Source organism: Pecten maximus, chromosome 10 (assembly GCF_902652985.1).
Source record: "Pecten maximus chromosome 10, xPecMax1.1, whole genome shotgun sequence".
NCBI classification, from domain to species: domain Eukaryota; kingdom Metazoa; phylum Mollusca; class Bivalvia; order Pectinida; family Pectinidae; genus Pecten; species Pecten maximus.
Window position 1 is genome coordinate 24,006,911 of NC_047024.1, and position 14,412 is coordinate 24,021,322.

Here is a 14,412-nt window from a genome sequence, read left to right on the forward strand (position 1 = left end):
AGGGGGTTCCTGTAAGTCATCCTTGCCCAAGTCTGTCTAGAAAAAAAATGTTCAAAATTCATTTATACATACTAAAGAAGTAGGCTTGATTAAACTAGCCAGTGTGTCTGGCGTTGTAAAGAAAAAACAGAGCTAGAGTACCGAAATAAGCCAATTAAAGGCCGTTTTCGTTAATAGCGGTCTTAAACGGTTGGACCAGAGTATTTCGTTTATGAAATAAGGACGGACCCGGTGATTATTATCATCTTTATTTCCCCCACAAAGAAGAGCATGATAATACAAATAAAATCAATGTAACGTAGATAGTACGTGACTATTTACATAGTGATATCAAGCAAAAAAGTGCATGCGAGTTCACAATATAATTTTATATACATGTATCATAGATATAAGTTGAGTAGTATATATGTCTAATATTCCATGTACATAAAGGAACATTTTAATTTCCCTTACATCCACTACATCAGCAAGTATCGCACAAGTATGATACTATTGATTATGTGTACCGGTCAAACATTCGTTTTATGGCATATATATGGACTCTAATCTAAATTCTTCATGATCAACTTCATTCACCTGATGGTTCATTGGACCACCTAGTAAAATATGTATTAATGAATAATCAGGTAGTGAATGCAGATATGTACTTAGTTCTATACTTGAAATAGATGCTATAATACACCATAGATTATCACGGATATTATCCGTTACAAAACGCTGCAAAATAACATGAGTTACAAAATCTGTGTAGAAAAGGCCACAGTGGTGACATAAAAGCTGAACATTACTTACCCGAACAGTTACAATCAATTTCATTATGTATCCAATATTATAAAGACAATTTGGATGACGCAAAGCTAATTGCCATAAATAATGAGGTTTAAGACCATCATGCAGCAATAAAAATCGTGTGAAGTCTGCGTCATTAGACATTCTATGCAACCAAGCATTATAGTTTCATAATTTGATACAGATTTATAAACCAATGACTTCCAGTGTATTTTGTTTGGAAAGCTACCATCATCAAGAAAAAGTACAATATATTCATATAAGTTATACTTCTTAAGTATTCTAACGATATCGGGTATAAAACCTTTTTGACTACAGTTGTTCACTATGTACATAAAAAATCTCGAAATGAATACTCTGCAGATTTAGTTATTTCTATTCATTCTGCAGATTCTACCTAAATACAAAATGTTTTTTAATATCAATGTACGCTTCTATAGACAGCCATCCAATCAAGGAAGTACACATATCAGTTCTTGTTCTTTTTCCAAAACCTTGAATTGACTTTACAATAAAGTGTTGAGCTCTTTCTAGCATCAATAATTCAGTATTTGAAAGTACCCACAGTTCACATCCGTAGAGTGCAGATGGGTATACTTTAATTTTTACAATTTTAGCAATAGTTAAATGGTTTAATGCGCATTGATGTGCCCCAGAACGTAAAAGGGCCATAGTGCCACTTTTTAATTTAGTGCATGCTTGTTTTGTTCTAATAAGATGCCTACATGAGTAATCTCCGAAACAACTGGCAATATGTTATCATAAAGGCGTAAAGTACAGTTAATGGTCATGGTTCTTTTATTTGAAAATACAACAACTTTACTTTTTGAAGCTGAATACAAAAATCGCCATTTTCGACTGTATGATTCACAAATAGTTAACATTTTATTTAAACTTGTAATATTTGTGCTTACTAAACATATATCGTCTGCTTGAGTTGGAATATTTACAGTTTTATCAATAATCATAGCGCCCCTACCACATCTTTCTACTTCGTCCAATAGGTCATTAATGAGCAAGCCTCAAATTGTAATGTAATACGGGTCCTTGCCATTTGAGTATCTCTGCTAAGCATTGGACACATAGTCACCGGCTTACTAGACTAACGCTCTAACCAAGTCGGTAGGAAGCAGTTGGAATTTACCACTAACGAGGGATAGATACGACAAACTATTGATTGATATGGATCAAGAGCATTGCAAGCATATTAGTTAGGGAAATAAGAACACAGATCCCACGGGGGTGAGCGTCTTAACTCCTTCTTCGACAACACTCATCCATTCTCGTTATATAGCTCTTGTTTCCTTCATTTCTTGTTATTTGAATCATTTGTCTCCGTGTACTTTTCTCTTCTTTTCTCATGTTTTAGAGAATTAAAGCCAAATCACCAGGAGACACCAGGAGAAATGGGGTCATACGGTGAAACATTTTATAGAAATGAATCAATTGACTGGAAATTGAAAGAAGAATGCCGATAGCGAAATGGGGAAACAAGGAGAGAAGAAAAAAAGAAACAAATGAAGGGACAAGCAGAGAAACGAAGTTAGATGATGAGACATGGAGAGAGATGAAACCAAATAAGACAAAAATAGAATTTCAGTATACAGGTGACGATTTCAGTTTTATTTCCCGTTAAGTGATGATATTCACAAGTTACACTGACAAGGATGCTTGTTTAATCCCACGTAGTCCTTTTATAAATGTTTCCTAAACGCATGACGTCACTCCCACCCACAGGGTTCCCAGGACCTTTTACAGTTACATCCGGGTTTTATATACTTAAACATTGTCACAACAAATATCCTGGCTTGTTACATTGAAAAGTTTCCGCACTGTAAGTGTTTCAATGACGAAGTCCGGAAGAGACAATTTTAAAAATATATGATTCGCCTGGTAACGTGAGATAAATATATCTTAAACACTTCCATATAGTCACAAATAAGACGTAGGAGGTTTGGGGATAGTCGCTTGATTGTTTCTAGAAAGAAATAATTAACTCGATAGGATCGTCATATTGTAGAAATAAATAAATATCCACTCCATAGGATCGTCCTATTGGTGAAAGAAATAATAACCCACTCCCTAGGATTGTCCTTTTCTAGAAAGAAATAATTAAACACTCGCTAGGATCGTCCTTTTCTTGAGAGAAATAATTAACCATTCCCTAGGATCGTCCTTTTCTTGAGAGAAATAATTAACTTCCTAGGATCGTCCTTTTCTTGAGAGAAATAATTAACCACTCGCTAGGATCGTCCTCTTCTATAAAGAAATAATTAGCCACTCGCTATGATCGTCCTTTTCTTGAGAGAAATAATTAACCACTCACTAGAATCGTCATTTTCTTGAGAGAAATAATTAACCACTCCCTAGGATCGTCCTTTTCTTGAGAGAAATAATCAACTACTCCCTAGGGCCGTCCTTTTCTTTAAAGAAATAATTAACTCCCAAGGATCGTCCTTTTCTAGAAAAAGATAATCAACCGCTCCCAAGGATCGTCCTTTTCTTGAGAGAAATAATTAACCACTCCCTAGGGTCGTCCTTTTCTTGAGAGAAATAATTAACCACTCCCTAGGATCGTCCTTTTCTTGAGAGAAATAATTAACTACTCCCTAGGGTCGTCCTTTTCTATAAAGAAATAATTAACCACTCGCTAGGATCGTCCTTTTCTCGAGAGAAACAATTAACCACTCCCTAGGATCGTCATTTTCTTGAGAGAAATAATAAACCACTCCCTAGGGCCGTCCTTTTCTTTAAAGAAATAATAAACTCCCAAGGAGCGTCTTTTTCTAGAAAAAGATAATTAACCGCTCCCAAGGATCGTCCTTTTCTTGAGAGAAATAATTAACCACTCCCTAGGGTCGTCCTTTTCTTGAGAGAAATAATCAACTACTCCCTAGGATCGTCCTTTTCTTGAGAGAGATTATTAACCACTCCATAGGATCGTACTTTTCTTGAGAGAAATAATTAACCACTCCCTAGGATCGTCCTTTTCTTGAGAGAAACAATTAACCACTCCCTAGGGTCGTCCTTTTCTTGAGAGAGATAATTAACCACTCCCTAGGATTGTCATTTTCTTGAGAGAAATAATAAACCCCTCCCTAGGATCGTCCTTTTCTAGAAAGAGATAATTGACCACTCCCTAGGATCGTCCTTTTCTAGAAAGAGATAATTGACCACTCCCTAGGATCGTCATTTTCTTGAGAGAAATAATTAACCACTCCCTAGAGTCATCTTTTAAGATAATTAACCAATCGCTAAAGGGATCATTTGAAATGATAAACCAATCAAACCGCGTATATATGACAACTCTTTTACATAATTAGCCAATTGCTAGGTAGGTCTTTGAAGTAATTAACCAATCGCAAGTGTGATCCTTTAAAATAATGAGCCAATTGCTATATGTTGGTTCTTTGAAATAATTTACCAATCGCTAGGGTGATCATGTGAGATAAAAAATACACCTACATAAAGTTCACCTTGCTACTGTCTCATTAATCCTTTTACATGCATGATTCTTCCTTACAATGTCATCTGCAAGGTGGCGCGCATAGTACCTTCAAGTTTTTGACTTACTACATGGCTGCTCTGCAGGTGGAGCGTAAGAATAGTACCTGCTACCCACATTGCATGATTTTTCCAAAGTTCACCTTTGGCAGATATTCTTAACAAATCTTTATCAGAAGGAAAACTACCCCAAGCTTGGAAAGAGGCAAACATAACCGCAATCTACAAAAAAAGGATCCAAATCTGACCCGGGTAACTACAGACCTGTAGGCCTGACAAGCGTAATAGTTAAGACACTCGAAAAATTAGTTTGAGATAGCATTGTTGAACATATGGATAAAAATAACTTTCTAAGCCCCAAACAATTTGGTTTTATATCTGGAAGGTCAACTCAACTACAATTGCTAACAGTACTGGGAAATTGGACAGAGATAATAGACAAGGGCGGGGAGCTAGATGTTATATACATGGATTTCATGAAGGCATTTGATAAATTGCCACACCAACGTTTATTGAGGAAATTTTCAGGATAAGGTGTTAGCCTTCAGGTTGTTAATTGGATAAAAGACTTCTTAAGAAATAGATGCCAGCGAGTAATAGTCAACGGAGAATCCTCTAAATCGTACCCAGTAATGAGTGGTATCCCCCAGGGAAGTGTATTGGGCCCAATATTATTTGTTGTATATATCAACGATCTACCAGAAATACCAGTGTCCCAATCGCCGCTCTTTGCTGATGATACCAAATTATACAGACAAATAAGTAATAGCGAGGATGTTAAAATACTCCAGAACGATTTGGATAATCTTCAAAATTGGTCCGACGAATGGCTACTGAAATTCCACCCTAATAAATGTAAAGTTCTTTCGCTTAAAGCAACTCAAAAACGAAAATACTATATGGAAGGATCGGGAGGAGAAAGAATCCAACTGGAACATGTCAAGAACGAAAAGAACATTGGTGTCACCATAGATGAGGATTTAAACTTCAAAACGCACATACAGTTAATTGTCAATAAAGCTAACAGTATAGTTGGACTGATAAGAAGATCTTTCGTGTATCTGGACGAACTCATGTTCAAAATGCTATTTAAAGCTCTAGTTAGACCCCACCTTGAGTATGCTGCAAGTGTTTGGAACACATCAAAAGTAAAAGATATAGAACTCATTGAAAATGTGCAGAGAAGGGCAACAAAACTGATCCCTGGATTTAAAAAAACCCGGAACGGCTACAACGGTTAAATCTCCCAACGCTACAGCACCGTAGGACCAGAGGAGATATGATTAACGTTTTTAGGATAGTAAATAACATATACGATAGTAGAATAACAAAAAACTTTTTCCAAATGGACAAGATGAGTAGAACCAGAGGTCACGATAAGAAAATATTCAAAAAGCGATGTCGTCTTGATGGAAGGAAACATTTTTTCAGTTACCGAGTTATTGATTTATGGAATAGCTTGCCACAAATTGTTGTCAATGCTGATTCTGTAATAAAATTTGAAATAATGTTAGATGATCATTGGAAAAATAACCGTTTTTGTTCATGAATGTACAGGAACTAATATAAAGCCATTAATTACATAGGAAATATTTATATTATACTATGTATTGATATTGATATGGATATAGAGGCTACAAGCCTGCGTCCATTATTTATGCTAATAAATGATCATAAGATGCAACTTAATTCGGGATCTTATCTTTTTTCTACTTTCTAGCAACTGTATTCTTTTGACACTGTCTCACTTTTGGCCTTTAAAATGAGCAGAGCTGTTAATAAAAAGATCATCAATACCAAACAAAAGCAAAGTAAACCAAGGTTGACAGAATAAAGGTAAATCGGGAGCAGAACCCTTGTATTTCGAAGGTATAGAACTTCATGTTGCCTAAATAATAAGTGCAGCTACTTGCATGCTGATACTCTTAAAAATGGACGTAACTTATTTTAACGGACATTATCAATGTATGATACTATATAACAAGGCAACAAGGATTTGGATCAGGCCATCCGCGCGTATGATTCGTGGGTATGATAACAAAGTGAAGTCAATCATTATACATTATCTGAAAAGCATATCTCATATAAGATAATGTGGGAGAGGGGTTGGGGTGGTAGGGGGTTAGTCAAGATCGACTACTTAACCCACTTCGAGAAAAAAAATATCGCGTTTTGATTTTTTACCTGTATGCTAATACTTCCGTCTGGTCTGGCCATATCACGGGCCCTCGCGTGCTTCAGTAGTCAGGCTCTCTTAGATAACTTCCCCTGTAATTCAGATTAAGGTTTGAGTCTAAAATAGATGTTTCTAATTGACAACAAAGAACTTATCTGACTACCGACTCAATACACAGGGACTTGGCAAGTTTTGCCAACCCCAATGGATGTTTGTATTCGTGTGTTTGATAAGTATAATACGCACCGTAAATTTGTGCCAAGTTCCTGTGACTCATGATATCAAAATATTTCGCATTCTTTGGGGGGGAATTGAGATTTTGTAAGTATAACATGTGACTTGAAGGAATTTCATTTAAATGAATACGCTGTATAAACCAATTTAATATAAAGAACAGCATCATGAGTCGCTCGTACCAGAAAGGGTACATGTTTTTTTTCTAGCTTGAAGTAAAAGTTTTAATTTTCTTAGAATGTTTGATGAAGTATGTCAAAAGCTGTGTTTAAATATATATGTTTTTTGTTATTTTTTATACATCTCTATATATACAAGTATATACAGATTTCTATACAATATCTCGTCTCCTCGAGTTTCGAGTAGATCGTGGTGATGAAAATACCACTACCCCGACTCCTATTTAGAGAACGTCGTATTAATGCAATTACAACTAGGTATTTAGACCCTTTTTCGAGTAGGTCACGGTGCTGTGATTACCACTAGGTACTCCGACCCTCATTTTCAAGTACGTCGTGGTGATGTGGTTATCACTAGGTACTCCGACACTTATTTCGAGTAGGTCCCCGACACCTATTTCTTCAGGTACGATGTGATCATGTAATGGCCACTACCCCGACTCCTATTTCGGGTACGTCGTGGTGTTGTAGATACCACTACCCGACACCTATTTCAGGTACGTCGTGGTGTTGTAATTACCACTACCCCTACTCCTATTTCAGGTACGTCGTGGTGTTGTAATTACCACTACCCGACACCTATTTCAGGTACGTCGTTGTGTTGTAATTACCACTACCCCGACACCTATTTCAGGTACGTCGTGGTGTTGTAATTACCACTACCCCGACACCTATTTCAGGTACGTCGTGGTCATGTAATTACCACTACCCCGACACCTATTTCAGGTACGTCGTGGTGTTGTTATTACCACTACCCCGACACCTATTTCAGGTACGTCGTGGTCATGTAATTACCACTACCCCGACACCTATTTCAGGTACGTCGTGGTGTTGTTATTACCACTACCCCGACACCTATTTCAGGTACGTCGTGGTGTTGTAATTACCACTACCCCGACACCTATTTCAGGTACGTCGTGGTGTTGTTATTACCACTACCCCGACACCTATTTCAGGTACGTCGTGGTGTTGTTATTACCACTACCCCGACACCTATTTCAGGTACGTCGTGGTGTTGTAATTACCACTTCCCCGACTCATATTTCAGGTACGTCGTGGTGTTGTTATTACCACTACCCCGACACCTATTTCAGGTACGTCGTGGTGTTGTTATTACCACTAACCCGACTCCTATTTCAGGTACGTCGTGGTGTTGTTATTACCACTACCCCGACTCCTATTTCAGGTACGTCGTGGTGTTGTAATTACCACTACCCCGACACCTATTTCAGGTACGTCGTGGTGTTGTTATTACCACTACCCCGACACCTATTTCAGGTACGTCGTGGTGTTGTAATTACCACTACCCCGACACCTATTTCAGGTACGTCGTGGTGTTGTTATTACCACTAACCCGACTCCTATTTCAGGTACGTCGTGGTGTTGTAATGACCACTACCCCGACTCTTCTTTTGATGACGTTATATTATTTGCTTTTACTTTACTTTTATATGGCGATTACAGATAAATGGACGAGTAAATTGAGAAACGGACACTTGCATATTGGTCTTGTTGTAGTTTTCTTTAGTATTCTCATTATATCATATGTTTTGTCTGATTTTGTCATTTTCATGACGGTATTATCTTAAAATGTCAATTCTAATGAACTACTGAGTTTTGTCTCGATCAGGCGAAAAGCGATTGTAGTGTTGTGACCGAACTTTTTGTATATTAGACTGAAATATAGCTATCTGTCCACATAACCGCCTCATATCTTAGATAGTGATAATCATTCGGAGGAAGGGAGAGAGAACGGAAATATAAAACGTGTGCAGCGTCTACGAATACAGCTAGGTAATTTCCCTTTGGTCGCTTCCGTGTACCCCAGTGGACGGCACGTGAACACGTGAATCGTGAAAGTAGTCGCCCGTCCTGAAATATTACTAACTCTACATATGCAAAGTTAGTTTAGGGAAGAAATGAAACATGTATACATCATATATTGTTTTATGAATGTTCAAGGATAACTTCAAAAATAGTCGGAGAAATGGCTTCTTCATATTCTTGAAGAAAAAAAAAACATGTTCCATTCCAGAATCGATACCGCTAGGACTTCATGGTCACTATAATGTATGGCGGTTAATATGATGTCTTTGCTGTCTAAGCAATATTCAGGCCACTGCAGAATTAAAAAAAAATCACGTGTGTTTTGAAGTATCCAAAATCGCATATATATATATATATATATATATATATATATCAGTACTATGGGGTTGACAAGTTTATGTATAAATCAAGCTCATGATTATTAGCTTTTTGATTCCGTGATGTTTTAGAGGGAAAGATTAAATCAAAGGCACGCTCATTAGGTAAAGGATCTTACGATATGCTAAACATCCATGATCAAACTACTGTCTCGATGTGATGTCTACATCCACGTTTTACGTTTGATTAAATCTCCTTGTTTAATAGATTTATTTATTTATTTTTATTTATTTATTTATTTATTTATTTATTTATTTATTATAGTACATTTTGTGATACATCAATATAAGGAATAATTGAAGAAAAAAACCTTAATTATCAGTTAATCAATAAACAAAATATTATAATATTGTACATTATTGTACATTGTATGTTATCTACACGTAAGTTAGAAGTCTTATAATTATATCATCGGTAAGTAATAGAGTCTATTATATCAGGGACATGTATCTTATTATACGTCCCTGATTATATGGATGCATATTTCTATATATTTACATCAAACAGCGATGACACAACACATAAATAGTATATATGAGAAAAGATAGATAATTCAGACAGTGTTTAACCGCAAGACTTCAATAACTCTGTAAATATCCCACATATTAACTCGTTTGCCATATATGGTCATCCACCTAATGCGAAGTGTCATTCCTGGCTGTAAGCCTACTACTGTGACTCAGGTAGCCGCAGGTGTGTCCTAATATCCACCAGACTGCTTCTGGTGTACCATCAGTTCTCCTATGTGTACCGTAGGAAATGACCAAGCTTGATTCAAGCCAATTTAATCATATAATTTAAGTTTTTAATCAACCAGTAGTTGTGTCAAACTTCTATCAAATCAGGACTGAACTTTTACTTCCGACATCAGTCACGTGACTTCGACCCACCCTAACTCTCGCGAGGTCATACCACACAATATTCTCTGTCAGCGACGAAAGAACCCAAGATGGAGCAAACAAGGGCTTCTAACTGTTTTTCCGAGGAACAATATGAGGAGGCAAAGGCTGCCTTTGAATTGGTAAGTACGAAGTTTGTGTATGGTCGAGATGTCCGTCACATTAGGAAGTCGACAGACCGGTGTTTCAGGGAGAAGCCATCTTGCCTATTCTCGATCCGAGGCGTCACATAATCCCGGTGTCCCATAGCTAACGTAAAGCTAATAGACCTAACCTGAGCTACATAGACAAACATATCAGGCCAACGGGTAGCATGTATCGTCAGTACGATCTAGAAGTCAAAAAGTGTAAAAGATAGAAATTGTTTAAGCTTGAGCTCAAATCAATCGATATATAATTCTTTGACAGCAAGCCGGTTTTGTAAGAAATATTTTGCAAGGTGTCGCTAATGAGGACTATTTTATCTGTGTCTGTCGCTAGTTTGAACTAAAAAATACAGAGGATATATCAAAGCTTCCATTTATTTATTAAAAATAGGGCGATCGTCCTATATAATTTACACTCGAACCGTATATGGTCTACTATATATATATATACATACATGTGAAGCTACAGTTGACTCATTGTACTCTATCATAAACAAACATGAATCATAACTTAGTCTCCCTGTATCTGATGGTGTACAAGGTATCATGACTACACTATCGGATGATGCGTTCATTGTGAATTCTTTATCTTTAAATGTCAAGTTTTAAACCACAACTCCGTTTTCGTCTGCATCATAATCTCACACCTAGACTGGTGCATACATGTACCTGTATTTTTCGTACCTGTGTACACACTTGATCATTTGCCTTCACTGGGGGTACATAAAATGCTGTCACAGGTGTTTCCATTTCAGTCTAGTGTAGAAAAGAAAATTACAATTACGCCCATTGACTACCTTTTAAATTTTCAAGTTGTTGATATATAGTGCTTGCAGTATTTTTAAATTGATGTGATTTTGAGATAACAATGATTACCTCTTACAGCAAATTTAAATCGAAAACTTTGATTATAGGTGGATTTAATTTAGGCCTGTACTTGTTACATTATATGAAATAGTCCAGGAAATTCAGATTGATAAATCAGTATGTAATCTGTTGGGTACATATTACTGTACAAGAGCATAATTTCGGATGTTTATATAAAGTATATAGGTAGTACATAAGTTAATAAACAATATCAATGTTATCAGTAGCTATCTTCTGTTTGACAGGGGCTGTGTTTGCTTGTATCAACTGTAAATACATGTACCACTCCAATTCATTTTGCCAGTAGAAGCATTTATATTAAGACAAAAAGTTTCAGGAGTCCTAGTTTTCATTTCCATACATAAATAAAATTATTTGTACAATATGTGAAGCCAAATTTATTATTTGCTTTGGATCACTGGTATTATACTGAGTGATTTTAAACGCTATTTAAAAAACTTTAAAACGTTTCCTGCAACTTGTCATCTTTCTAATTCAATGGAACCATTCTCTTTATGCATACTTTTCCTGCTCTGGAGACCCTGGTGAATTGGTGTATATAACAAGTGTATAGCTTCCACATTGCCTTGAAGTATTGACTAGTAATAATTTAAGAACACAAGTGATTCTTTTCCAGACATCTGAAGCATCGAAACATATGTCAATAGACAGATATGTAGTTCTTTACCCAGGAGCTTTTCAGTCTGTGTTAGTGTAGCTCTGATCAGCTGGTATCAAGAAACTGGCTGATATCATGGAAGAATGCAGAAAAAAATTAAATATATATCTTAAATACCAAATTGATTTCAATGGCCATGCAAACGGAGACAAATTATTAAAAGGTCCATAAACTTTTATTTTGTACTTCTTAGTTGTTCCTTTATGTGCTTTCTTTACCAAGGGGCCGAGTGGTTAAGGTGTCCCGACACTTTATCACTAGCCCTCCACCTCTGGGTTGCGAGTTTGAAACCCACGTAGGGCAGTTGCCTGGAACTGACCATAGGTCTGTGGTTTTTCTCCGGGTTGTCCGGCTTTCCTCCACCTCAAAAACCAGGCACGTCCTTAAATGACCCTGGCTGTTAATAGGACATTAAACAAAACAAATCAGTGAGCTTTCTTTACCACTTTGCTGCTAAAGCTACCTGCCCTTATTCTTTTGTATCGTTATATCATCCCTGTTTTCAAGGAAGCATTGTTGAAATCATGAGAAACCTCATACAGAATGTATACAATTTAACCACTTAAATGAAATATATAAATATTTAATAAAAATACCTACCTACCCAAATTTTTTTGAGTATGTAACAGGAAATGCATAAATATATAATGTGGCCTGTTCTTATAGAATTTCCAATAGTTTAAATATTGGGAAAATCCAATTGGTAGAAAGTGAAAAGTCGACTAATGGTTTGAATATCATTTAAACTATGCACCATGTAAACTACAGTTCACCCAAGAAAGGTTATGATATACTTCAGATGTGAAGGGCATGTGGTGAGAGAGGCTACTCCCTGTTATCGATCTGAATATAAAAAGAATTATCTTGGACTGTCCACCCCCACCTAGTAACACAATAATTTGATCCAACTTACAATGAAACAGTTAGTATACCTTCAAAGGAATTAATGATTCCTACTTGGCTGTCATAATGTTAACATGGAATGATATTTTGTACGGTATCTTAAAAGTTTGAGTAAATTTTCAACAGGTCTGTTGTATATTCAAGTATCAGTTATTTTTATTCTGTAACAACATTAAAACAGTCACTTGAGTCAGAGAAATTGTATATAATTTAGCATATTTTTGAAACTTTAATTAATGGTAGACATATATCTGTTACATTAAAATTGCTTTTTGTAGATCTGAGATCTAAATTGAGAAAATGCAAGCTTAGTCGTTTTTTTCAGATCCTCACTTTGACAAAGCTAAAAATTTAAAATAATATATAACTCACATCGGCAATGCCTGTTGATGTTGTTGCAATGTTTTTGTTTTGAAAAAAGTCCTGTTTTTATTTGTAGTCCTTTTTCAGCCACAAAGCAACATTTTTTTTATCGTAATTAAGCTGTTTCAGACAGCAAGGTGTAATAAATCATACAAAGATTCTCCTGTTGTAAAAGTATTTTACAGTACATCTTGAATAAGACTGTCTTGGTAATCCATCATAATACCTTTTATGTCTGTGCAAGCTTACAGCGCAAACGAGACCTGTCAGCAAGCTATTGGAAGTTAGGTACCTATTAATGAAGTGGTAATGATCTTATCAGGTTGTTAAATTCCACAGAATGAATGAAGACAAGCAGTTACTGGTCTGTACCCTGGGGGGACTGTCTGAGTATACTATACACTATTTGTGTACACATGTGTAATGACCTGTACACACAAGCAAACTGACCAATGGTTGTGTGTTATTCAGAGGTGTTACACATCCCATGCATGACTAAATAAAATCTACTATTGTGGAATTTTATGTAATTCCACAATAAAATCTACTTGTCTCAAGTATTAGAACCCTTAGCTTACTTATGTATTCAAGTTAGTATTTACATACCTACACCTACGATTATGGGTGGAGACAAATATTTATACGCTACCTGTAGTACAAATATGGCTGCCCCTATATCAAAATACTACAAATATTTATAGGTTAAAAATGAAAGTTACAAAGAAGTCGTCAATCATCTCGCTAAATGCCTGAGTGAAAATCTTTCAGTGTATTTTTATTTATCTTGCCCATCACTCTAAAGACTAAGTATAGTCATGGTGTTACGGTGTTTGACTCAAAAATTGTCCTGGAATTAAATTTGAATGTACTGCACTAAGAAATAAATAACCTGCAATATAAAGATTTATTTCAAGTTATATAAAATTATGGACCTGAAATATAAATTTGAGTGCTCAAATCATTTTTATTTCACAACAGTTTTATTTTAGTGTTTTATGGACAATGTTAATGTATGATAATAGTACCAAGCTTACGTGTTCTGGGATGTGTGCCAAGTCAGGTCAGGACTTTACGTTACAACACTATAGAAGTGGCCTTATACTTTGAATATGATCTAAAAGGCTTATCACACTTTCATCCTAGTCTAGACAGTTTTTACATTTCATACTGAAACTTTGATTTATTTAGATGTTGAAAGTTAAATTAGATAAATTAGTAGATAGATTATGGTTTTACCAAAGGCAGGAAGATTAGCTATGCTTTGGAGTAGAGGGCATAATTGTTGTTTGTGAATTTTGCTCCCTATATGTCCCGGTGTCGAGTTCCTGTTAAAGATCAATTAGTTTAAAATTATTACAACAAATTTATACTACACATTTTGTTCAAATCTTTTAAATCATTTGAGTATAAATCGTTTTTGCAAAATTAGAATTTTAAGACATAGAATTATTATCAAAGGATTTAGTTA

General features: G+C 35.8%; 1 protein-coding gene across 1 annotated transcript in view; it reads left to right on the forward strand.

The window, feature by feature from the left end:
* Positions 1-9,742: 9,742 nt before the first annotated feature.
* Positions 9,743-14,412, forward strand: part of LOC117336279 (plastin-1-like) — a 37,177-nt gene continuing 32,507 nt past the window's right edge. The window contains exon 1 of the mRNA XM_033896760.1: positions 9,743-10,108. Coding sequence (XP_033752651.1) covers positions 10,037-10,108 — 72 coding nt within the window. The 5' untranslated portion in view covers positions 9,743-10,036. The remainder of the gene's footprint in view (positions 10,109-14,412) is intronic.